The sequence below is a fragment of the Lissotriton helveticus genome, chromosome 9 (assembly GCF_964261635.1).
Source record: "Lissotriton helveticus chromosome 9, aLisHel1.1, whole genome shotgun sequence".
Classification (NCBI taxonomy): domain Eukaryota; kingdom Metazoa; phylum Chordata; class Amphibia; order Caudata; family Salamandridae; genus Lissotriton; species Lissotriton helveticus.
Genome location: NC_136070.1, coordinates 139,584,083 through 139,610,121, shown reverse-complemented (window position 1 = coordinate 139,610,121; position 26,039 = coordinate 139,584,083). Strand labels below are relative to the sequence as shown.

Sequence of the window (26,039 nt, the reverse complement as noted above, 5' to 3'; positions counted from 1 at the left end):
GCAATGCCCCCAGGGAATTGTAGTCCTGCGGCCGCTGTGGTGGTGTGCGGCGGCGGGAGGGCTGCAGGCAGCAACAGCGATGTCCCAAACAGCGGGAAAACAGAGCACAGCAGGTCGCCCCAGAGAACAAGGTGAGGGCCGCTACACCCACTCTCTGTGGGATACGGTTGTGGATGTGCTGCCAGAATGCCAGGTGGAGGTCCGGGCTAAACTCAGCCAAGTCCTTTGTGGAGGGCCGAGATGCGGCGTGTTATTCCATCCGGTGTGGGCTGTACACTACTGACTCACTGGGCAGAGCGATGGAAACGACGGTGGCGATTCGTCGCCATGCCTGGTTGAGATCTGCCAACTCCTCAGCTGATGTCCAAAACACACTTATGGACATGCCGTTCGATGGCCGTCGCCTCTTTGGCGACAAGGCAGACCAGGCGCTTGAGCGCTTTAAGGACTCCAGGGCTACGGCCAAGTCCTTCGGTCTCTCGGCCCCGCGACAGCCAACGGCTGCCTTTCGCTCCTTTCGTGGCTAAGAAAGGGGCGCCCCCACACGTTCTGCCAGCCCACGGGCCGCAGACTACCGTTCAGCGCGGTGGCGGACGTGGAAACCGCCGTGGCGGCGGTCGTGGACAACGGCGAGGCCAGTCCACACCTACCCCTGCAGTATCCGCCTCAAAACCCTCCTAGTCCGTGCTTTCAGGCCCAGGTGACGCCAGTGGGGGGCAGGGTTCGCCATCACCACCACCACTGGCGACCTGTCCTTCGGACAGGTTGGTGCTGCAAATCGTCCGAAGGGGCTACTCCCTACCCTTCGAGGCGTCCCCTCCAGCCATGCCACCGCAGTGCCACCGCGTGTCGGGGGATCACTTGAGACTTCTACAGGAGGAAGTTATGGCCCTCCTGGCCAGGGGGGCCATCAAGCGCGTTCCTGGGCCAGAAGTAGGGTGTGGTTGTTACCCCCACTACTTTCTGGTACCCAAGAAGGGCAAATGGGGCCTACGCCCTATCTTGGACCTACGGAACGTCAACGGCTTCCTCCGGAAGGAGAAGTTCAAGATGCTCACATTGGCTCAGGTCTTGCTGCCCTAGACCCTGTAGACTGGATGGTAGCCTTGGACTTGCAGGACGCTTATTTTCACATCCCCGTCCTGCCGGCCCACCGGCGTTACCTGCGGTTCACGGTAGGCCACGAGCACTTTCAGTTTACCGTGCTCCCCTTCGGCCTTACCAGCGCCCCTCGGGTGTTTACCAAAGTGGTGGCGGTGGTCGAAGCTCATCTGCGCAGATCAGGGTTTATAGTCTTCCCCTATCTCAACAATTTGTTGTTGAAGGCGGGCTCGCCCCAAACAGTCGTCGCCCACCTCCAGACTACGGCCAACCTCCTGCACTCGCTGGGGTTCTCCATCAACGTGCCAAAGTCACACCTGTACCCCACTCAGAAGCTCCTTTTTATCGGAGCGGTTCTGACTCGGAGCAGTTTCGGGTTTATCTCCCCGAACAGCGGGTTCGGGATATTCAGGCTCTGATTCCGATCTTTCAGCCATTATCCGAGTTTCGGTCAGGTTGACGCTGCGACACCTGGGGCTGATGGCCTTCTGCATCCTTCTGGTGCATCACGCCAGGTGGAGGATGCGGGCTCTGCAGTGGGACCTGAAGCTTCAGTGGGCACAGCATCAGGGCAACCTGTCCGACCATGCCCTGATCTCGGAGGGCACTGCGAGTCAGTTGCAGTGGTGTCTCACAAACCGCGATTGGGTCAGCGCCAGATCTCTCTCCCTACCCCAACCGGAGCACGTAGTGGTGACAGATGCGTCCCTCCTGGGATGGGGGGGCCACATGGAAGAGGGGGAGATAAGAGGCCTCTGGTCTCTGGCGGAGTCCCGGCTCCATATCAACCTTCTGGAGCTGCGGGTGATCTGACTTACACTGAAGGCATTCCTTCCCTCCATCCGGGGAAGTGTAGTGCAGGTGTTCACGGACAACACCACCGCCATGTGGTACTGAAACAAACAAGGCTGGGTGGGGTCGTGGACCCTTTGTCAGGTGGCTGTGCGCCTCTGGCAATGGCTGGAATACCAGGGCGTCACCCTGGTGGTTCAACACCTGGCAGGTTCTCTGCACGCCAGAGCGGACAAACTCAGCCGCTGGTGCACGATGGTTCACGAATGGTGTCTGAACTCGGGCGTGGCGCAAGGTCTCTTTCAGCAGTGTGGAGAGCCTTCGTTAGATCTATTTGCCACCGAAGAGAACACGCAATGTAATCAGTTCTGCGCGTTGGAATTTCTAAGGCGGCACTCGCTCTGTGACGCTTTTCGTCTGTTGTACGCCTTTCCGCCTATACCACTTCTGCCCAGAGTGCTGAAGAAGATCAGGTGAGACCGGGCCCAAGTCATCCTTGTGGCTCCGAACTGGGCACGAAGATACTGGTATCCCGAGCTACTCAGCATGTCAGTCGATTCCCCCGATTCGTCTGCCTCTTCAGGAAGACCTTCTGTCGCAGCAGCAGGGGACGGTCCTCCACCCGAACCTGTCCAGTCTCCACCTACATGCGTGGAGATTGAGCGACAGCAGTTAAGGCCATTTGACTTGCCTCCTGAAGTCTGTGATGTGATTGTGATAGATACATCTGCCAGTGGATTCCTCACCTTGTGAATATCCCCCTGCGTCGGCAACGTTCGGAAAACTCTTTTGTAGCACGCTGACGTGCTCCCCTTCGGCCTTACCAGCGTCCCACGGGTGTTCACGAAAGTGATGGTGGTGGTCGCAGCTTATCTGCGCAGGTTAGGGGTTTCAGTCTTCCCCCTACCTCGACGACTGGTTGTTGAAGCGGGCTCGCCCCAGACAGTCGTCAGCCACCTCCAGACTACGGCCGACCTCCTGCAACTGCTGTGGTCCTCCATCAATGTGCCGAAGTCACACCTGTGTCCCTCTCAGAAGCTCCTCTTCATCGGAGCGGTTCTAGATTCAGCGCAGTTTCGGGTTTATCCTCCCGAACAGCGGGTTCGGGATATTCAGGCTCTGATTCCGATCTTTCAGCCTGTATCCCAAGTCTCGGTCAGCTTGACGCTGCGGTTTCTGGGGCTGATGGCCTCCTGCATCCTTCTGGTGCATCACGCCCCGTGGCGGAAGCGGGCTCTGCAGTGGGACCTGAGGTTTCAGTGGGCCCAGCATCAGGGTAACTTGTCCGACCATTTCTTGATCTCGGAGGGCACTGCAAGACTGTTGCAGTGGTGGCTCACGGACCGCAATTGGGTCAGCGGCAGATCCCTCTCCCTACCCCAACCGGAGCACGTAGTTGTGATGGATGCGTCCCTCCAGGGTTGGGGGGGCCACATGGGAGAGGCAGAGATCAGAGGCCTCTGGTCTCCGGCGGAGTCCCAGCTCCACATCAACCTTCTGGAGCTGTGGGCGATCCGACTTGCACTGAAGGCATTCCTCCCCTCTGTCCGGGGGAGTGTAGTGCAGGTGTTCACCGACAACACCACCGCCATGTGGTACTGCAACAAACAGGGCGGGGTGGGGTCGTGGACCCTATGCCAGGAGGCTCTGCGCCTCTGGCAGTGGCTGGAACATCAGGGCGTGACCCTGGTGGTTCAACACCTGGCAGGTTCTCTGAACGCCAGGTCGGACGAACTCAGCCGTCGGTGCATGATGGATCACGAATGGCGTCTGGACTCGGACGTGGCGCAAGGTCTCTTTCAGCAGTGTGTAGAGCCTTGGCTAGATCTATTTGCCACAGAAGAGAACGCGCAATGTCATCAGTTCTGCGCGTTGGAATTTCCAAGGCGGCCCTCGCTCGGAGACTCTTTTCCTCGCGAGTGGAGTTGCGGTCTATTGTACGCCTTTCCGCCTATACCACTTCTGCCCAGAGTGCTGAAGAAGATCAGGCATGACCGGGCCCAGGTTATCCTTGTGGCTCCGGCCTGGGCACGAAGATATTGGTATCCAGAGCTACTCAGCATGTCTGTCGATCCCCCGATTCGTCTGCCTCTTCGGAAGGACCTTCTGTCGCAGCAGCAGGGGACGGTCCTCCACCCAAACCTGTCCAGTCTCCACCTCCATGCTTGGAGATTGAGCGGCGACAGTTGAGGCCATTTGACTTGCCTCCTGAAGTCTGTAATATCATTCTGGCAGCCAGGCGTCCCTCCACAAAGTCGGTATATGCCTGCAGGTGGAACAGATTTGTGGCATGGTGCACAGCAAAGGCTGTGGATCCACTCTCTGCCCCCTTTCTGAGGTTCTCCTCTTTCTTCTTTCTCTTGCCCAGCAGGGCTCTGCTCTGGGCACTATCAAGGGCTACCTTTCTGCCCTTTCCGCCTTCTTAAGGCTACCTGATCAGTCATCTTTGTTCAAGTCCCCAATTGTAAATAGATTTTTGAAGGGCATCACACACATGTTCCCTCCTGTTCCATTCGTGATGCCTCAGTGGGACTTGAACCTTGTACTTACTTATCTGATGTGCGCTCCCTTTGAGCCACTTCGTAACTCTCCTCTCCGCCTTCTTACTCTGAAGACTGCTTTCCTGGTTGCCATCACCTCTGCCAGGACAGTGAGTGAGCTCCAGGCTCTTTCTTCCAAACCTCCTTTCCTCTCTGTCCATCCGGACAAGGTTGAGTTGCGGACAAGACCCTCTTTCCTGCCCAAGGTAGTCACAGCCTTCCACATCGGGCAGTCCATCACCTTGCCCACCTTCTTTCCGCCTCCGCATCCCTCGAAAGAGGAAGAGAGGCTCCACCGTCTGGACCCAAAACGTGCGCGCTCATACTATCTGGATCGCACACGCCAGTTCCGAGTGGATGACCAACTCTTTGTTGGTTACGTGGGCGCTAAGAAGGGACGGGCGGTGCACAAACGGACCATCTCTCGGTGGATCGTGTTGTGCATCCAGGCATGCTACTCTTTGGCTAAAAAGGAACCTCCTTTTGGGCTGAGGGCCCATTCCACTCGAGCCACGGCGACTACTACTGCCCTGGGCCGGGGAGTCTCCTTGCAGGACATTTGTCAGGCAGCTACGTGGGCCTTGCCGCACACGTTCCCAAGACACTACTGCCCTGGACAGCCAAGTCCGGAGGGATGGCTTCTTTGGCCGTTCCGTCCTCCAGGACTTTCTGATGTGATTATTGGTTCGCAGACCCACCACCGGGGTTGGTATTGCTGGGGTATCTATTCTAAGGTAAGGAATCTATCACTAACGTGTCTCTTTCAGATGCACAAGTTACAACCTGTGTAACGATGTATCTGTAAGAGACATTAGTTAGTGATAGATTCCTTACCGACCCACCCATCCTCCCCGTTCTGCGAACCGATATCTAGGGTTAAGGTCATCCCCTTTCAGGGCCCTAGTTTCATGGCACCAGTGTTGGTTTTTATCATGGCTCTGCGTTTCTGGCGCGGAAAAGCTGTGTATAAGAACTGACGTCAGCACACGGAGGCGGCGTCTAAGTACTCCGACAGCGTCATCAGGGCGCCCGCGACGCCGACGACGGACACAGAGCCGCTGACCACACCTACCAACGTGCATGGGTACTGCTAAGCAAAAAATGTCCAGATCCAGTCTGACGCCTGGGGATATTCTAAGGTAAGGAATCTATCACTAACTAATGTCTCTTACAGATATATTGTTACACAAGTAGTAACTTGTGCTTTACCTTGACTCAACTCCAATCATTTTTATGTAGTTCTCAAACCTTATAATATTGTGCTTGGTGCTCCTGGGATTCCACATTTAGCCAGTGGCGTAATGAAAGTTGAAGGGGCCCCCCTGCAAGGTGCACAGAGGGGCCCCTGCTCCAGCTCTCAGGCCTGAGTGCTGTGCTGAGGGGGCCCCCTGCAGCTCGGGGGATGCGGGGCCCTGTGTTACACCCCTGCATTTAGCCCTGCCCTTGTTATCCGACGACATATTGCCCAGTCTAGTGAAAAAACAATGTCTTCATTCACTTCTTGCATAGTTGATATGTTCACAATCTAGAGAAGACTAGACTACTCTTCCGTTGTGCTTCTGTCAATATTCAACTTTTTTCACTGCTGATTATGTACTCTGTCTGTTAGAGAGCCAAACTGACCATCTGTGTCTTCAGAGAGATAAGCCTCAATTGTTTGCTTCTGTGAGGTAGCGCCAACTGATCACAGTGGTTCATTAGGCTGTTTCAAACTCCTAACCGCCCGCATATTCTGTGTCTTTGATTCAACTGGCATAAAATACTTTCAGCCAAATTTACTGAACCAGGAGTGTTGAGATAGGAGGCCCATACCAAACTGCTTTTAGTAGCACCCGTACTCCTTGAAAAATCCTTTAAGATGAAAAAGAAATTCAGGTCGTAACTGTAGTTAAGACTCTGGCACTCAACAATTCCCTGCAACTGGGTCATTTTTAAGATGATTTGTTGTAGAGGTGCACCCCCTTGAGGCCACTAATGGTGATGCCATGAGGCAGTTGCCTTAATAAAATAATAACCCTGACCATTCCTTTGCTTTACACACCAGATTGATCAATAGGAGGACTCCACTATGTTTTGTTTCTTTTTAAAGAAGGTGTTCAGGAGCTAAGCTGCTGGTCCACCTAGAGTTTATTTCAATCTACCCTTGTTGTGTGAGAAACCGCTAATTGTATTGTTGGTGGTTGGGGATTGCTGCATCTGGAGAAATATGGCCACCTTATGGTTATCAGATGCATTACCTACAAAGCCGCCACAGCAGCACCCCCGCCTAACTCGCACACAGACAGCCAAGGCACTCTCAGACTGAAGATGAAGTGCAAAAAATTATAAAGAAGGTAATCTGCCTTCCCCGTCTACACACCCAGGATCCCGAACATCCCTGTCTTCACCAGAACCTCTCTGACTCTGCTCCAAGTGAATAAATGGCTGAACAATCAGCTGTAAAGAACTCTACATCATAATGTGTAGTGACAGTTCACTTTGACTATTCGAATCCAGCTACCCTTCCAATCACTCGTGAAGTGTATCTATACCCTTGTAACTGTACGGCACTCTGCTCCTTTTTGACTAGATTTGTGTTATAAAAACTCCACCGTTCAGGTGGAATACTATCAAATAGTCTTTATTTATGTAGAACACAGCAAACAGCTACTAGTTTTTTAAAACTTTATTAGATTCCAGAGGAAGAAAGCAAACGAGATGGAATCTTGTATATCTTTTTTGTCCATAATCAAACTGCGGTTGTAGTGCATCTTATGGTTATAAATGCATGCATGCTTTAAATTCACGAGCCATGTTATTAAATCTCCAAGCACTTCTGTACACCTCAGATTCATGTCCATGTGTTAGTACACTTCCTAGTTTCAGCTTAGCCAGGAAGAGAAGAAACGCAAATCTGACCCAGTACTACCCTCCTCATTCTTTTAATGTCAGTCTCTTTTTTTGATGCACGCCTCTTCGCAATCCTCTGAATACCTCTACAATTAGTATTGTCTATGGAGGTGCTTGCCACTATTTGCCTATACTAAGGTCTACATTCATGGCAACTCAACCATTGGAAATTGTAGGTTTATCACACTGTCTTACTTATTGCATACAGCTTAACTCTCCAAAACATACCCCAACTTCTAGCCCATAAGATGCTTGTACAGCTAGTGGGTCAAGTATCATCGGGTCCATCATTGCCCACTCTGCAGGGTCTTTGGTAAACTGTTCTTGTTCGTTCTAACGTATCTTAGCACTTTTAATTCATCCAATGTATTGCTATGCCTGGTTTAGCTAGTATTTTGCTTAAGGCAGACAACTAGAACCGCACCTTTCCTTTATCCGATTTGGTGGCTGTTTCTAGTATGCATTGTGTAACGATCATGGAAGGTATCCACACTGTTATTAGATTTAACCTTACAGGGACAGCCATGTAAAAGCTCGGTTTTCTTATATCATAGGCTGCTTGTTAGCATTCAGTTCACTCTGTCTAGAACTCCTTGGGTGCTAGCCAGGATACCTTCTGAAACTGGAGAGGATCCTAAGAGGAGGATGTTAATGAGTGGCAGCCACTGCTTGCTACCCCAGTTCATATACTTTTAGTCTGTGTGATGAAGTTGGAGTCTAAGTGAATTCAAATCTCCTACGTAAGTAGCTTCCTTCCACGACTCTCTGCTCTCCTGGCCCCATCAAGGAGACTGTTTGATTCTTTTCAATAAGTGTCCCTTGATAATTGATGTTGCCTCTTTTAGGAATAGTAGGCTTGGCTGTGAAGACAGTGAAAGGAGACCCAGCCATGGAGCTTGGGTGGCCCAATTCACTTTGTATGTGCTAGTAGCTCGTCTGCTGGATTATCTTCTTCTAAATATCCCACTCTGATCTGATGTAATGAGTTGTTTCATTGAGTGTCCGCTTGGAGCGTCCAATCTTTGCATAACCCAAGCATCTTTCATTTTCCATTACATTTCATATCTTTTGGATTACATGTAGTGTCTTCCTTTTAAAATGCTACATCCACTAAGTTAAAAGGTCTTTCACTAAACACAATTACATTTTCGTCAGGTCTAGACCCTTGTCACCGTTATATTGTCTTTTATGATTTTTAAACAGTCATGTTACACTAGCCTATTGGTCCTTACCCTTACACGCAGAGGATTCAGATGTTCGTCGTGTGAGTTTGACACTGATTTAGTTTGTCATTATTTTCTGGGATCTGCATATGCCTTAAGAGTATAGTAACTTTTTCTCTACAGTCAGTGGAGTGCTTGGTATAGATGCACAACAATAGCTGCTAGAGCTGTGTAGAAGACTCAAAAAATCAACTAGAAGCAGAAGATCCATTCTTGGTTTTACAATTAAAAAAATGCTCAAGAGATGAAGCTCAGATGGAGGACCAAGTCGCCCACTACAAAGGCATCCATTTGTTTCCTGTCCTTTATTCCTCTGCATTAGTGACTTCCTTTCACTGATCTTTTTCTTAGTATTGTTCGTTGTTTTCGTGAATAAAGAGGAATAAGGCGGAGCATTTAGGGGAGTCCAGACGATTTAGTGGCTTTCCTTCCTTTAAAACAATGTTTAGTATTCATCCTGTCAAGAGATCAGTACTGGCCCAACAGCAGACCTGTAGTGTTAAGGTCCTTATTTCACTTCCTCCAGTTAGTAACTTAAACCCACCACCTGTCGAGAGCCTTAGGGCGTTCTGGCAATAGGAGAATGTTCAAGTCTTGCAGTCCTTCTGAACCAATCTCTAAACGCCTGTTTCCAGATGAGCATTTAAACCCGACTGGGCCCTGCTGGTGGTCTTGAAGGCTGCATCCGACACAAGTGCATTTACTGACAACCGGCCACTTTCTCTGCTGGAAAGGCTCACTTCATACTCCTGCTTTTTTTTAACATACTTCGATCCGTTTCTTCCAAATAATTCATAGCTCTACATTCTAGGAGCGTGCCCCTGCCCTATCCTTGTAGTGCAGAACCACTTCTTTCAATGTATGCATAGCGCAGTCTCCATAGGACCTTGACTGAAAAATACAGTAATGGCAACATTGCATCTTACTCCTTTTTAGATATTACACGCCGGGTCTGGTGGCTCAGTGGACTAATGCATCCACTGCAGGGGCCTGTGTTCGACCTCATGGTCAAAGGTTCAAATCCCGGCGGGCCCACTCAGCCTTTTATCCATCTGAGGTCGATAAAATGAGTACCATTGAGTTTGGTAACAATGAACATCTGTTATTCAGCGCTAAGATACCTCCGGGTGAACGTGTCCTTTACAAATACACGTTATGATATGAATGTTGTTAGGTAAATATGGCTTTGGAATTTCCAACTCTAGCACAGCAGTGTGAGGTTAGTTAGCCACAATTAATAAGTATTTCTTGATTTTAACCCTTTATCTCGACTTAGTGATGCATTTATAGTGACGGGGATGGGATCCCAAAACATTCACTTGTCTACAGTGTAACTAATGATGCACACATTTAGTTTGAGTGTAAGCACTCCTTTGCTTAACTAAACCTAGTAAATATTAAATACCTGCATAAAGGGGCAACTGTACAGTTTCTGAAGTTAATTCCTAAATTAATGTCACATTAATGTACATAGACTTAGCAGCCATTTCTCCATTTAATATGTCTGAACTTTATGCGTGGCTGTTTCCCTGTAGGGGAAAATTCCATCTGTAGGAATGATACAGCCACGTTGTCGTAACATGCCCTTCAACTATTCCTAACCTTAGGTAACAGATGTGAGTGCAGAGACCTGTGATTTACCTGTGAAATGAAGCTCGCAGAGTATAGAATCTGCTTTGCCTAATCTTAGTCACACACAAACCCTTGTGTTTATTTACTTGCATTTGTGTGGATGCCATTATTGCATATTAGACGCCCCGAGTACTATACATGCTGAATTCAAGAGCAGGGTTTCCCTTCAGATTCACAAGTACATTTTAGTCTGAGCAAAATTTGGTGCTAACATTTATTTACATTTGTGAGAAACTGTTACTCAAGGTGTCACAAATTTGGAACTACAATGTCACTCATAACTGCAATTATTCCTTAGAAATGTCACATTTATCAATCTGAAAACTTGACAGCTGGGTGTAATTTCTGGTATTTGTTTTTCTCGTCTTCATTGCTTGATTTTTCTCGAACGAAAGTGTCACTCATAGTCATTGAATGTCACTCATAATTACATTGAAATTCAGAAAATGTCACACCTAACCAATCTGAAACCTTGGCAGCTATGTGAATGGCACACTGAAGCTGCATGCCACCTCCAGGGATATTGCTGCATGAAAGACCTTCTCGCCTCCGCATAGTCCATTCAGGCAAAAACGTATGGCTCATAGTATTTCGCAGGTAAAACTTCTGCACCTGAAACCAGTTCTATATGAAAACTTCTGATGGATACATCTGCCAGTGGATTCCTCACCTTGATTCCTCACTTTGTGAATATCCCCCTGCGTCAGCAACATTCATAAATTCTTTTTGTAGCTTCGTACCGATGTGGATGAAGTCACAGAAGCACGGCATCACGCGCGGCTCTGCTGACGTCACAGACTCCATATTAGGCCCACGTCGGCGTGATGACATCAGTTCCCTTTTTTCCACGTTGTCGACGCCAACGGTTTTCGAGGGATCCTCTGTAGCTTTGATAGTAACTTTGTTACTGTTTGTTGGTTTTCGTGTTTCTTGTATCGCTTTCTCCTGTCTGTCATTGAAGAAGACCGGATTCAAGCCGTGTGGTGAATGTGGGAAAATGATGTCGATCACGGACCCACATGAGGATTGCGTATGGTGCCTGAGCTCAGACCATGATGTCCAAGGGTATCCATCCTGTAAGAAGATGAATCCCTAGGCCCTTCGGGAGAGAGAGGCGAAGCTCCTGGCTGCCAAGATGAAAGGTAAAAAGGACAGGAAGAGCTCGCGGTCGAGGTCTTGTTCGAGGTCGCCCTCGATGTCGTCATCGGGGCATGTTTCCAGGTCGACAAAAAAGAAGCACAAGAAGAAGCATGGGTCTCGATCATTTGGAGAAAGATTCTGATTCGAGACCGAAGTCGCCAAGCAGGAGGCGTCGGAAGGATGATGTATCTCCTTCTCCTAAGGCTCTGGATCCGGAGGGTGAGGCCTCGCCCATGGAGTCGCCGGAGCATTCACAGGCTCCGGTGTCGAATCCCTCTCCGGCGCCGTCTCGATCTCCAGCTCAAGAGGAGGAAGAGGCTCCCCTGCCTGAGGGTTCGACGACTCCAGCTCACCAACCTGAAGATGAGACTAATCCGGTGCCTCCTCGAGAGCAGCCTGTGGGTTCATACCCTCCTTTTCCGGGCCCAGGACAAGACCTACACAGTTTTTAAATGCTATGTATGGTGTCTATTTAAGAGCCTTGTACCCCTCTGGAGCACCGGCTGGTCTTATGGGTCCGATGGCATTTAACCTGGGAGTCCCCCAGACTTATGCTCCAGCGCCGTTCATGCCATTCATGCCTGCTCCGACACCGCCTTGGCTTTTCTCAGCCCCACCAAAGCCTTTGATGCCAATGCCTTCGGCGCCGGTTCCGGTCCGACCTTGAGAACAGCGGCCTGGTCCTCCGGCTCCGAGCTCGACGCCGGCTCCGTCGGAGTTGATTCTGGATCCGCTGACGCCGTTCCCGAAGGAGAGGTCGAGACGTGAGGCTCAACGATATCTAGAGGAACAAAGATACAGAGAAGTCGAGATGTAAGAGGGAGAGTTACAGGATACTGAGGATTTCTTTAATGACTTAAGAGAGGCTAGTGGATTGGAACTGTCTCCGGATTGGGAGTTAGCCTCTGTCTCAGATGCCCCTTCTAAAGATGTGGCTCCGTATCATGTAGTCATCAAGCAGGCAGCGGATCTATTGAATTTAACTCTACCTACTGCAGAGTACAAGTCGAATATTTTGACAGAAGTCCTTCACTCCATCTTCTGTTGTAGAGCCCATGCTTCCTTTCAATGAAGCTGTTGCAAGAAGATACAGGGTGGCTCCTGGAGACCCAGACTTTTTATCTTCGCATCATTTGCCAGAGATCTTGGTGGTACAGGCAGCCTGCTCCAAAAAATCTGCAGGTGCTTTCCCTCAGGTGCCTGGGGACATGGAATCTAAAAAGCAGGACCAAACCGCAAAGAGTCTTCATCTGCGAGTATGGCTCTCAAGTCAACAAATGCTACATGCCTCTTGGGGCGTTGCATCCATGCTTTGATGGATTCTGTGAAACAGCTAGCTCCTAAAATTCCAGAGGATGACAGAATTTTTTTTAATGAGGTGCTTGTTGACACTTAAGCTGCGGCTCGGCAAGTCATCCAGAGTGGGTTGGACACAGCTGACTCGATGGCGAGAGTCATGGGATCTTCAATTGCCACCAGAAGAGCGGCCTGGTTGAAGTCCTCCGAATTCTCTGCAGATTTCCAGGCTGCCTTAATGGATCTACCTTTTGATGGCTCGGGCCTTTTTGGAAAAAGGCTGATGCTGCGTTGGAGAGATTCAAGGACAGCAGAGCTACGGCAAGATCCTTGGGTTTACAATCCAGAGGAACTGTGGGCAAAAGGTATAGAGGATTTGGGAGGTCCTCCTTTCGTCCCTACAAGCTGTCGCAACAGCAGCAACAACAGCAAAATCCGCTGTATAAGTCATACAGGGGCAAACAAAGAGCTCGTCCTCGAACGTCCTGCCTCCTCCTCTTCCTCTCCACACCCCCTCCAACATCAGCAAAGCAGCCCTAGATCCGCCATTCCGGATCATGCGGGTCCTGTGGGGGGTCGGCTTACCTATTTTCTGAGATTGAGAACCCAAAGGTCCGATGTGACCGATTCCCAATCTCGGTTAGAATGAGTATGCTCTTCCCTTTCGGGAGTTCCCTCCGAATTACCCTCCTTGCCAAGGGTTTTGCTCAGAGGACCACCTGCTACTCCTGCAGGAAGAAGTCCTGGCGTTACTGAGAAAAGGTGCGATAGAGGTGGTTCTGGGGCAGGAAAGGGGTCAGAAATGCTACTCCCGGTATTTCCTGATCCCCAAGAAGGATGGCAGACTTCGTCCAATCCTGGACCTCACGGTCTTGAACCTTTTTCTGAAGCAGGAGAAGTTCAAGATGCTCACCCTTGTGCAGATTCTTCAAGCGCTGCCGGAAGAAGACTGGATGGTGTTGATCGACTTGCAGGATGCATATTTCCACATCCCCATCCTGAAGTCACACAGAAAGTATCTCCGTTTTACGGTGGGTTCGCAGCATTACCAGTTTGCGGTCCTTCCGTTTGGTCTTACTACTGCGCCTCGAGTCTTCACCAAGGTGATGGCTGTGGTGGCGGCACATCTCAGAAGATCAGGGATACCAGTTTTCCCTTATCTGGACGATTGGCTAATCAAGGCAGAATCCCCAGAGAAGGTGCTCCATCATCTGCAAGTCACAACTCCGTTGTTGTTCAGATTGGGTTTTTCGATAAATGTACCCAAATCTCACCTGGTGCCCTCCCAGCGCAACCTGTTCATAGGTGCTGTACTAGATACAACTGTGTGTCGGGCATTCCCTCCTCCTCAAAGAAATCGCGACATACAGGAAATGATTCCTTTGTTTTACAATGGAGCGGTCGTTTCAGTCCTGAAGGTCCTCCGTCTGCTCGGTCTGATGGCTTCTTGCATTCTGTTGGTCAACCATGCACACTGGCACGAGGGCACTCCAGTGGTGCCTCCGCAGGCAGTGGTATCAGCACAACGGAGATCTCGGGGAGTCAGTGAGGATCTCCAGAGAAGCTGCGGCGGATCGGTCTTGGTGGAGGGCAATCTGTCTCAATGAAGGCCCTTCCATCTTCCTCCATCAGTTGCCACAGTAATAACGGATGCATCCACTCTAGGGTGGGGTGCTCATCTGGGGGATCTGGAGAGCAAGGGTCTTTTGTCTCCAGAGGAAAGGTTGCTTCACATCAACCTTTTAGAGTTGCGGGTGATACGTTTAGCGCTCAAGGCCTTCCTTCCTTCCCTTCGCGGTCAGTCAGTTCAAGTCCTGACGGACAACACTACCGCGATGTGGTATATCAACAAGCAGGGAGGAGGGGGGTTGCAGTGCCTTTGCAGAGAGGCTCTGCGTCTCTGGTCCTGGGTTCAGGACCATTGGATTTAGCTGATGGCAAATCATCAGGCTGGGGTTCTGAACGTGCGTGTAGACTGTCTCAGTCAGCAGTTCTCAGCCGATCACAAGCGGAGGCTTCACCGGAGGTGGTTAGTCACGTCTTTCGGACGTGGGGGACACCTCAGGTGGACCTGTTTGCCACTCACGAGAATGCTCACTGTCTGTCATTCTGCAGTCTCCAGTATCTGATGCAGGGAGCTTTGGGGGACGCGTTTCAGTTGAATTGGGATTCAAAACTCCTTTACGTGTTTCCTCCCATACCCTTGATTCCTCGGGTTCTGAGGAAGATTCGCCAAGACCGGGCCCAAGTCATATTGATCGTCCCGGATTGGCCAAGAAAGGTGTGGTACACAGATCTTCTCCACCTCTCCTCGTGCCCGCCGCTCCGTCTCCCTCTTAGGGCAGATCTCTTCTCTCAGATGGAGGGGCCCCCACCTCCAGACCTTACACCTTCATGCCTGGAGATTGAATGGGGCAACCTGAATTCTTTTTCTCTCCCACATAATGTGGTGGATGTCATTTTATCGGCAAGGCGTGATTCCACCTAGTCTATCTACTCTTATAGATGGTCTAAATGTGTTTCTTGGTGTGGGGAGAAGTCTATTGACCCTTTGAAGGCTCGATTGTCTGACATACTTCAGTTTGCTCTTTCTTTGGCTCCGCAAGGGTTTGCTGAACCAAAGGTTATCTTTCGGCCTTGTCGGCATTTCTCTGTCTGCCGAATCAGCCGTCCTTATTTAAATCTCCTATTGTTTTAAGGTTTCTAAAGGGCCTTACAAATACATTTTTTCCTACTCCTTTTATTGTGCCTCAATGGGACTTGAACCATGTACGTACTTTCTTGATGGGTTCACCTTTGGAACCTTTGCACAAGTGTCCCTTGAGACTATTGTCTTTTAAAACGGTCTTCCTGATTGCAATTACCTCGGCAAGGAGGGTAAGTGAGCTTCAAGCTCTTAGTTCAAAGCCCCCATTCTTGACCATTCATGCCGAACGAATGGTACTCAGGACCAGGGCTGCTTTTCTGCCTAAGATGGTAACTCCCTTCCATCTAGGGCAGTCCATTACCCTCTCTACCTTCTATCCTCCCCCTCACCCTTCCAAGGAGGAGGAAAGACTTCACCGCTTGGACCCTAAGAGGGCGGTGAGCTTCTATTTGGACAGAACCAGAGAGTTCAGAGTGGATGACCAGCTCTTTGTGGGTTTTGTTGGAGCCAGAAGAGGCAAGGCGGTGCACAAGCGCACGCTGTCAAGATTATAGTCTTTTGTATCAAGATACGCTACTCTTTGGCGGGTAAGGAACCTCCTGAAGGTTTAAGAGCTCATTCCACTAGAGCAAGGTCTGCTACATCTGCTTTGTCTAGGGGTGTACCTGTAGAGGACATTTGTAGAGCAGCGACTTGGGCTTCCCTCCACACTTTCACGAAGCATTACTGCTTGGATTCCGAAGTGAGGAGGGACGGCCACTTTGCTCGTTCTGTCCTCCAGGATTTTCTGGTGTAGGAGAGTGGACACCCTCCTCCGGGAGTAGGGACTGCTGTGGGACTCTATTCACAAGGTGAGGAATCCACTGGCAGATGTATCCATCAGAAGAACAAGTTACTTACCTTCGGTAACGCTTTTTCTGGTGGATACAGTATCTGCCTGTGGATGCCTCACTGACCCACCCGCCTCCCCATCGTTCACTCTTCTATACCTGATTTAGTGCAATGTAAATATTTTATTGACAAAGGAAATGTGTTCTTATGATTGCTTTCCTGCATTGACTACACACTGTGTGTTTTATTTTGATTATTTGGTACTGCGTACATTGTGTGTATATCTACTTTTGTTGATCCGTCCGTGTGCCTTGAAGGCACGGAAAAAAGGGCGGAACTGATGTCGTCATGCCGACGTGGGCCTATTATGGAGTCTGTGACGTCAGCGGAGCCGCGGGCGATGCCGTGCTTCTGTGACGTCATCCACGTTGGCGCGAAGCTACAAAAAGAATTTCCGAATGTTGCTGACGCAGGGGGATATTCACAAGGTGAGGAATCCACAGGCAGATACTGTATCCACCAGAAAAGCGTTACCGAAGGTAAGTAACTTGTTCATCTCGCCCGTTACAGAAGTTCACACCATTTTTAAATATGCATCGACCTGAATGTGATCGTTCGCACCAAATAAATGTAATTCAAATGAGTATACGGAAGCTATTATGTCATAACTGCGGAAAAACAGTCAGGCAAGTACCGAGGCGAATAGGGGAAGTATCACGGCCATTTCTGGGGTCACTCAAGTTCCTAATGGGACAGAGTAAATGCCACATTGAGGAGAAACTGCATGACTACTGACATGACCCATAGGGGGGTATATATGAACATGATCCGCAATTATGTAGGTGCACATGTGGGTGACCTCCAAGGGGCACAGCTACTGACAAGCTAGAGCACCATGAGGCACACACTTGAGGGACCTGTAGTACCATGAAGCCCTTTTGCCTAGGGGATCCATAGGACGCACAGGCAGGTTTACTCTTTAACATTTTTGCTGTATGTTATTAATTCTTTATTAAGCTTTTTCAATGTAGTTTTCCATTTTTGAACTATGTGCTCCTCGTCCCCACTGTGATGTACTTTCCAGGTCATTACAACAGCTTGTATTCCGAAATTTATGACCGATTTTTCAGGAAGTGACATCTGTGGTGAAGCCCAAGCTAGACTTCCTGGTTGGCATTTTGTACGTTTCTCATAATGTATCTCTTATTTTCTCCTCAGAGTTGCCAGTGAGCCTTGAACAGTGTGAAATTGTTACGTTGGAGCTACAGACCAGCCTCCGAAGGGCTCTCAGCTTGTATCGCATTGTAAGTGTTTCTGTTGGCTCCCTCTAGTCCAAAGTTTTAACTGGATAAATGCACTCGTCTGTTAGAGAAACTGTCAGTTTTTGGTGAGTTAGCAGATTAAAGGGTCGTGAAGGAATTGTTAATGAGATGTAGTTGCTTCCTCTACTAGATACCAGGACCCTTGCTGCAGAACTATTACTTTGAGCAGGGATATGTTCGTAGTGACAGGCATGTTGAAATTTAAAACCTTTATATCATGTTTCACTTCCTGTTAAGGCAGACCTTTTTCTGCTAACTTAATGTAAATCCTGGGCGCAGAAAACCTGTGGTAACGAGACGTTCCTCTTTCCCAATTTCCGTCCCATGGAATCACCCAAGTTGGGATGCAAGTCTGCAAAATATGTAGTGTCTGTATTCACTGAACTGATGTGACCCTTTAGCGGAGGTCTGTAAGGGGCTCAAGAATAGTCAGGCCCACCTTTGATGCCCTACAATATTATTGGTTGGCATTCAAAACGCCACTCGACAGCAGACTGGCACTACTTTATAGTTAAGGGTCTGGTCAAAGTGTGCATATTTTAAAGCAGTCCTGTGTGAACTATCAAACCTGCCGTTTCTGCTTGCAAAGCCCATGCTAACCTGTCTTCTTGTGTTTCCAGGTCACCGCAACTGATACAGAATCTAGTAGCGACAAAGGGAAAATGGCTGGCCTCCTAACTGAAACATTTTGCTTAGTGAAAAAGGAGTTGGATTCCGTGGCAGTTGGTGGCGCACCCCTCTGCAGGCCAGAGGAAGACGCCCTGCTGAAGCCCAATGAATCGGTCATTTTGAAACTTGGCGATGGCAACTCCGCTGTACTTTCAAGCCCAAAGCGTCTTGGCGATGAAAAGACTCTGGCTCTTCTGCAACAATATTCTGAACTGTTGCTCCAAGCAGTGGAGCGCCGGATGGATAAAAAAAACTAAAATGGTGCTGTAAAGGAGCTGTTTGGGGACAGCTAAAAGCTAATGACAAAATACGTGTGTGAATTGGCCTTTGCAGAAGCTTGGGCCTCCTCTCTGAATGCTGCTGGAAAGAAACATTGTTCCTTCACCCTGTAAGCATGAAAAGGACCTTTTCATAGGCATTTATTTTGGACCTTTCAGACAAACCGGCTGCATTTTTAGAACATTTTAATAAATATTAACAGCAGAAAAAACGTGTTTTATCTTAGCATCTCTCCTTTCCAGTACTGTCGCCACAGGTTTGTGGAAAAAGCAGGATCCTGCAGCCCTCTGAAAACCAGCAACGTTTGCCATCCCTAGAGAACACTATCACCTTTGAACAATGGGGAGATGAACGGAAATTTGTTGTTTCTATGCTGTCCGTAAGCCTCTGGTTTGATCAGAGCGAACTTCAGCTTGCGGAACATTATTTATTTGTTACTTGCTGTTACAGTTCGATGTTTAAAGTATTTTTTACATTCTCCGTGATGGTTTTTCCCATGCCGACAATCAGCTTAATATTTTGAGCCTCTGGCAGGATAATCCACCTTCAGCATTGGGAGTGCACCAGGACCATAGCTCTCTCCCCGGCAGGGACTGGGTACGACCAGAGGTCTGTGGGTGTACCTTACCTCGTCTTGTGCGACTTCTGAGGTGCTCCATTTTTCCCAAGCTTTTGTTTATAGCCTATAAATTATAGGGTGCTTGCCATTTACTTGTTAAAAGAAATTAACCCATTTTCCCCTATGGGGAGCGTGTCTTTTGTAAGCGTGATGTCTTACTTGGTTTCCTTTAACGTTCTGCACCTTTTTCTATGTTCCTATTGTGCTCTCAGCCGAAAGAGCACCTTCTTGAAGCTTGCTTCCTCTCTACAGGTGCTCAGGCCACGGTGTCTCAGTTCATGAACAAAAAAAGAACCATTTTGTGCGCTCCAAGCCGGAATTTGTATATTGAAGAAAAACGTGTGTTAAAAAAATACCTATTGCTTTTACGTTTTTAAAGGGATGATAACTGTTAGGGGTTCAGACCTTAGTGGAGCCTGCTTCTGCTGACTGGTCACATTTACTGAGCAACAAGCATTGCAGGGGTTCCCTTGGCACCGATTCGTGAAAGGTCTTATATGCGTTCATGCAGCAATAACTAGGACAAAGTCAGTCCTTGGACAAATGGCTATTTTTGGTTTTGGTTTGAGTGTTTTTGCTTAAGTGACCTGTTAAGAAGTTTCGACAGTTGCTGTATGTTACGCATATACACAAAAAAATGCGGCAAGTAGAAAGATTACAGAACAGATGCCCAACTAGCTGGGTCTAGTAGAACAAGTAGCCGGACAAATGCAAAATATTTGTAGAAAGATGGCAAAGAAGAACAATAATTAACAGCCATATTCACAAAGACTATTGCCAAAAAAATCGATATAAATCTTAAATTCTACTAAAGTGGCTAGTGTTGTGCACATGCATAATTATAGCCAACCACTCCATCTTTTTAAGTGGCCATAGGGCACATGGACACAGATGTCCTTTAAAAACAAATTGTGGTGACCGTTTTGAGTGAGGAATAATTGTTGCCCAGGGAATTTATTTTAAGTGGTTTGGCTGCTACTGAGAGGCAAGTGCAATTCTTTTATGCTTAAGTTTTAACTTTATTAAGTGTTTACACTGGCACCGAGCCTGCTGTCTATTTGCGATTTTGACTTTGTACGATTCGTAGTCAACCATTTATACCCCTTGTTTGCAGTGCTTACCTATTTGATTGCTCGTCAGCTTTGAGCCATATTTTGTCAAAATCCACAATAAGCACTTAAGGTTTGATGTATCCGAGAACACCAAGTCTAAACTAGGGGGTGATGTATGTTGGAGAAATGGTAAGCACTGCAATTTCGACAGCCTTTCTGAACATCTTTGTAGGGCTCTACTGAGTGCATGTCACCACATTGCATGCATGGCTCATCCATGGAGGATAAGCCATGCAGACTGTCACCGATAACTGGAGTAGGCTTATAATTGGATCTCTTTCACAGTGGCATAAATGTCAAGGCTTGGGTGCATGATTCAGATGTATAGTCTTAAATGAGCTGCCATGAGTAGTGCGGTTTGGTTTGTATAACCATGCACTGTTTTGGTTATTCACACCAGAGACCATCCTACGAATTTTGGCAGCGTTCAAGATGCAAGTCCTGCCCTTGGAGGGCCTCTGGATGTTGGAAAGATAAACCCTGGACAATTCCAAAAGAACAGAAGCGGCCATCTGGATACTTTCTTGCTATTTCACAATATGTGCACAAATAACTTGTGTTATACTTCTGTTTACATTGGATGTTACAGAAGTATTTTGTTGTTGGGCTTACTGTCTGCTAAGGTCTTATAAATATATATATATAGTGTAGGTGTATTTCTGGTGCTGGAGTAGAACTAGGGTTCTGTTAAGTTGGAGTGCGATATGAGTAAGTGGAAAAAAATGAGGAATGTAGGCTTTCTAGAAAAGGTGTGTTAGGTGGAATAGTAAGTGAATAGTTCAGCAAGTATAACCGGATGCAAAGTAAAGGTGTTTGCATTGCAACGCTGTTCTGTGGTGCATGTTTTCTTTTTGTGGTACCCTTCACGTGACAATCTAAAAGATGGTAAGTGCAAAGAGACGTCCGGCATTAGCATAGCATCTTAAGGTGCTCTTGCAGTCTCCTCCACCTGCTCTTATCCAACAACAGACGTGTAGGTGTACATTTATAGTGTGTGAAAGTTGCTTGTTTAGTGTAGGTCTAAAATAACCTACTTTGCCTGCATGACCTGCAACACAGACGCATACAGAAACATTGTTTTGAGGCTGTACACGGTTTCCATCTTTTTCATTTGAAAAATCTGCCTTTCAATCATTCTTCTTCAGCAGACTTGTGCAGTGAAGTTAGTACAACAGCACAAGTGACATTTAATGTGTTCCTGTCAGTGTGATCTTTACATCCCCTTCCTGCAACATGTCTACCAGCAATTGCTCAGGCCTGTTGCCTGTGCCTTTAGGACCACAAACTCAGCACTCCGCCAGAAATCAAACCAGACCCACTTATCTGTATTAAAGGTTACATCAGATAGGATCTTTCAGAAATACAGCAACTTCTGTGCAAATTTGAATTTCCAAGCAAAACAGGCTCATATTAATATTTTTAAACCAGTTTTAATCTAATTTTTGTGGCATGTCATAAGCCTATAGCTTATTCCAAGGTACCCCAGCCTAGGGTTTCATTTGAATGTTTTTCACAGTTTAATTGATGCTTGGTGCCAGAGAACTAAACCTGATTATTAGATGCGGTATACAGTGTGAGCCCTGCAGTGTTGTGGTCACTGGAGGCAGGAATCTTATCTTCAGAGCATGTGGACAATAGCTGCATGTAGACCTCCCACCCAAGAAATAACTCGGCTACGTGCGTTCTTTATGCATGTTTTACTTTTACAGTAGGCTCCTTCCTTTTTGGAGATACAGCTTGATCCCAGGGACCTGAGCGCTGAAAGGCCTCTTGTAAATAGTATTTATAAGCGCTGCAATGGACTATGGTTACTGTAGGCAAACAAAATAAAATTTTTAGAGCACGGAGGCAGGATTTGCACGGAAAAACACCCCGAAGAAACACTAAACCATGCTCTGCATGTCTTGGTTCTGATAGAGGCACTTTCTCCCCCTCTTTTACACTCTTTAATTGACTGAAATTACTTTATTTATAAAAAGTTTGTTTTATACTTTCTCTAGTAATAAGAAAATTGTATTGTTTTATATTTTTGAGCGACTATTTTATGTTTTTTTGCACTGTGATTTGCCTCTTCCCTTTCTACTCCTGAGTACTCAAGGGGAATGTTTTTTAACTCCTGATTTGTATTCCTTGTCTTAATTCCAATAAAAATGAGTGAACCTTTGTAACCGAGCGGTTTCATTGCATATTCATGTTTTACAAATGTATTTACATTAGGAAACTTGACTGGTAAAAATGCTTGTATACATAACACTGGGTGTGTTTTTGTTGCACATGTGAATGTGAGCATGTTTACATACGTGTGTGCGTGTATTGATATAACCAGATTCACCAGTAGGAATGCTAATCACAAGCCTATTCCCTTTTCTGCGGTTTCCTGCATTGGTGAACAGAAAATCATCACTGGCATGTACAACAGGCCAACAGATATTCACTTTTATTTAACCTGACATTAAACGGAGCTTCTTCTGCGCTCAGTATAAAATGCATCTGCAGCAGTGACACATGTAAAGAACATTTGCAGGTGCAAGTATGATTGTCATTTCAAAGTATTTCATTAGTTTGAGAATAGGCATACCTTTAGACGAAATTACGAAGTTACAGTTAAAGAGAATGAAGTGCAGATTACACATGAAATGCTATTGGTTTTCATACAGTAGTTGTCAGAGGAATAATCATTGAATATTTTAGGGGCGGCTCTTCCACTAGGGTAGAGGAGCCTCGCCCCACTGCTTTCTCTGCAGAGAAAGCCAAAACATAAAATGGTAATAAATAAGTTATTACCAGTTTGTTTCCTTTGCGCATTGCGGGCGGGCTGGGCTGCTCTGCTCTTTGAGCAGGGGAGGAGTAGTTTGCCCACTCCTGAGTGCGCAAAGACTGTTTGGTCAACCCTCTCTGGCGGCACAAACCAGTCATGCGCACTCTGCCCTTCCCAATGCAGGCTGCATAGCCTGCATGGAGAACATGGCCACCCCATTAGCCCCTGGCTGGGTGGCGTCCGACAAATCATAACGCTGCTTGCATTTTTGTGATTGGCTTAGGGGAGAGAGCCCAGCTGCCTACTTTCTGTTCGGAGGCAGGAGTCGAGAAAATGCGGGACTCAGCGCAATGGTATGTTTAATATATTTTTATTCATTATAAGTTCCCTGTGATTTACAATCCTCCACCCCCCCCCCCCCCCCACCCTCCCCCGGTACACTTCCGCAAATTCCCCCCTCCGCCCGTGATCCTTCGTGCCCGCCCCCACCCGTGAAATACATTTCGGGTCCGGAAATACCTTTCAGTATATCCGAAAGGGTTTGCAGACGAGAGGCACAAAAGCATTGTAACTTGTTGGTTTGTAATTTAATAAGTATATTCTGATCCTAGATGTATGGCATAATTTGTATCGCCTTTATAACCAAGAAACGCCAAATGTGATAAGGGGTTTGGGGGAGGCATGGGAGTGAGGGTGTATCCTTTTGCTAGACATGGGTAAGAGATCTTGGGTTCAAGAGCTACTAGGCATTGAGAGCTTAGATGAAAGTATTTATCAAGGGAGTGCCACACTGTACTAGAGATTGGGGGCGCAGTTTGATTCTTAAGTTGTATGGTGTGTGCCCCTCGGAGATATGAGACCCATGCCCACCATGTGTGATACATGGTCGACAGATTTCCACTCTGAGAGAATGCCTTTAACTGCAATGGCCAGAAGAAGTTTTAGCAATGCCATATCATTGGCTTCTAGGGGCAGGGAGTTAGTGAGGCCCAGGAACCCAATGAGTATATTCAATATTACTAACAAATGGTTTTGTATCGGTAGCCAGTATGAGCCTAGCATAAAGCATTTGAAAAACATGTTTCTGATAGATACATCTGCCGTGTGGATTCCTCACCTTGTGAATATCCCCTTGCGCCAGCAACATTCGGAAATTCCTTTCGTAGCTTCGCGCCGACGTGGACTTGGACGTCAGAGGCACGGCACCGCTCGCGACTCCGTTGACGTCACCGACGCCTATAATAGGCCCACGCCGGCGTGATGACATCAGTTCCCTTTTTTCCGCGTCGTCGACGCTAACGGTTTTCTGGGATCGTACTGTAGCTTCCTAGTAACTTTGTTACTCTTGTTCTATTATTGCTGTTTCTGTTTTCTTCGAGATGTCGTCGAAGAAGACTGGCTTTAAGGCTTGCGGAGAATGTGGCAAGACAATGTCTATTACTGACCCGCATGAGTGCTGCGTCTGGTGCCTGAGTTCCGACCATGACGTCGAGGATTGCCCTTGTTGTAAGAAGATGACCCCAAAGGCCCTGAGGGAAAGGGAGACGAAACTCCTCGTGGCAAGGCTGAAGAGTAAGAAGGTTAAAAAGACTTCGAAGTCTCGATCTCTGCGTTCGAGGTCTCGATCGAAGTCGCGCTCTGAATCGTCTTCAGCTCATGTTTCAAGATCCTCAAGGATAAAGCATAAGAAGAGGAGTCATGAGTCACGTCATCACTCAGGGAAGAACTTCTTAATAAAGAAGCGGAGGTTTCGGCGTCGGAGGCTCAGGACTCTGTTGGTGAAGCTTCGCATCCGAATTCGCCCGAGTCGCCGAAGCAGTTGGCTATCCCTTCTCCAGATCCGTCCAATCCTTCTGGTCAGGAGGATGAAGGTGAGGTGCAGAAGGTTGGTGAGGCCGAGGTTCCGGTGCCTGCGGGTTCGTCGACCCCGGTTCCGGGGCTCGGGGAAGAGGTCGACTTCGTGTCGACTCCGCCTCCTCGGGAACAACCCGGAGGACCGTATCCAGATTTTCCGGCTCCAGGTCAGGATCCATCCCAATTCCTGAACGCCATGTTTGGTGTTTATTCCAGGGCGATGTACCCGTCTGGTGCACCTGTTGGGCCCACGGGTCCTATGTCTTTTAACTTGGGTGTTCCCCAAGCTTATGCTCCTGCGCCCTTAATGCCTTTTATGCCGGCTCTACCACCGCATTGGCATTTTCCAACAGCGCCTGTGTCGTCGACGCCGAAGCGTACGACGCCGACGCCGGTTCCATCGACGCCGGTGCCTACGACTCCGAGGCAGGATTCTGTTCGACCTCATGTGAAACGACCTCATCCGACTTCGGGTTCGACGCCGGCCCCGTCTGAGTCGTTTCCGGATCCTTCGACTTCTATCATGAAGGAAAGGTCACGGAGAGAAGCCCAGAGACTTCTGGAAGAAGAACAATATCGGTATGTTGATATGGAAGAAGGAGAGTTGCAGGAGTCTGAAGATCCTTTTGAGGACCTGGGTGAGGCCAGTGGGCTTGACCTGTCTCCTGAGTGGGATTTGGCTTCGGTGTCGAATGTGCCTTCAAAGGATGTGGTGCCTTATCACACTGTTATCAAAAAGGCGGCAAATTTGTTGAACATTACTCTGCCCACTGCTGAGTATAAGTCAAATCTTCTAACTGAAGTTCTTCACTCACCCGCCTCTTCTATTGAGCCAATGCTGCCCTTTAATGATGCGTTAGCTGAACCCATCTATAAGGTTTGGAAGAAGCCTTTGTCTACTCCTGCGGTTTCTAGGGCAGTGGCGAGGAGGTACAGGGTTGCGCCTGGTGACCCTGATTTTTTGTCAACGCACCCCCTGCCTGAGAGTTTGGTTGTGCAGGCTGCCTGCTCGAAGAAGTCTGCTGGTGATTTTCCGCAGGTTCCTGGGGATAAGGAGTCCAGAAAGCAGGAACAGGCTGCCAAGAAGGTCTTCTCCTCAGCCAGTATGGCATTAAAGTCAACCAACGCAACTTGTCTGATTGGGCGGTATGTCCATGCCTTGATGGATTCTGTTAAGCAGCAGGTTCCAAAAATCCCTGAGGAAGATAGAAAGGATTTTCAGGAGGTGATATCGGACACTCAGGCTGCTGCGAGGCAGGTGATTCAGAGTGGGTTGGACACTGCTGATTCGGTGGCGAGGGTCATGGGCTCTTCCGTGGCCACTAGGAGAGCCGC

The 26,039-nt window shown here is 48.1% G+C and overlaps 1 protein-coding gene across 1 annotated transcript in view; it reads left to right on the top strand.

Moving 5' to 3' along the window:
- The window catches only part of MAPKBP1 (mitogen-activated protein kinase binding protein 1), a 986,444-nt gene extending 964,188 nt beyond the window's left edge, over window positions 1-22,256 (top strand). Inside the window, exons 31-32 of the mRNA XM_078662278.1 lie at window positions 17,310-17,395; window positions 18,034-22,256. Of these exons, the coding sequence (XP_078518404.1) occupies window positions 17,310-17,395; window positions 18,034-18,339 (392 nt within the window). The 3' untranslated portion in view covers window positions 18,340-22,256. The remainder of the gene's footprint in view (window positions 1-17,309; window positions 17,396-18,033) is intronic.
- Window positions 22,257-26,039: the final 3,783 nt, after the last annotated feature.